Source organism: Eimeria mitis, genomic scaffold, assembly GCF_000499745.2.
Source record: "Eimeria mitis Houghton genomic scaffold, Emh_scaff971, whole genome shotgun sequence".
NCBI classification, from domain to species: domain Eukaryota; phylum Apicomplexa; class Conoidasida; order Eucoccidiorida; family Eimeriidae; genus Eimeria; species Eimeria mitis.
Genome location: NW_013577154.1, coordinates 14084 through 14588, shown reverse-complemented (window position 1 = coordinate 14588; position 505 = coordinate 14084). Strand labels below are relative to the sequence as shown.

Genomic DNA, 505 nt, shown 5'->3' with positions numbered 1-505 from the left:
CAGCAGCAGCAGCAGCAGCAGCAGCAACAGCAGCAACAACAGCAGCAGTAGTAAAAGCAGCAGCAGCAGCAGCAACAGAAGCAGCAGCAGCAGCAGCAGCATTAACATATAACAACGAAGTGTACGTACAGCCAGGGCTTCTTCATGCCGCCGCTGCTCCTGCTGCAGCAGCAGCTGCTGCTGCTGCAGCAGCACCTTGTGCTGCCTCAGCTCCTCCTGCATAGCCTGCCACTCAATCTGCTGCTGCTGCTGCTGCTCCAGTTCATGTTGTTGCTGCTGTAGTTGCTGCTGCTGTTGTTGCAGTTGCAGGTGCTGTTGCTGCAGTTGCTGCTGCTGCTGCTGCAGTTGCTGCTGCTGCTGCTGCACTCGCTGCTGCAGCTGCTGCACCAGCTGCTGCTGCTCTCCGCTGCTCCCCATCACCACATTCTCCGCCGGCCGCAGATTGCTTGGGCGTTGCTGCAGCTCAGCTGGTGCCGGTGCAGCAGCAGCAGCAGCAGCAGCAGCA

The 505-nt window shown here is 59.6% G+C and overlaps 1 protein-coding gene across 1 annotated transcript in view; it reads right to left on the bottom strand.

Annotated features, from left to right (window-relative positions):
* Positions 1-101: 101 nt before the first annotated feature.
* Positions 102-505, bottom strand: part of EMH_0026430 (uncharacterized protein) — a gene marked incomplete at both ends in the record, with an annotated part of 3019 nt that continues 2615 nt past the window's right edge. The window contains 2 exons of the mRNA XM_013502610.1: positions 102-140; positions 196-505. Coding sequence (XP_013358064.1) covers positions 102-140; positions 196-505 — 349 coding nt within the window. The remainder of the gene's footprint in view (positions 141-195) is intronic.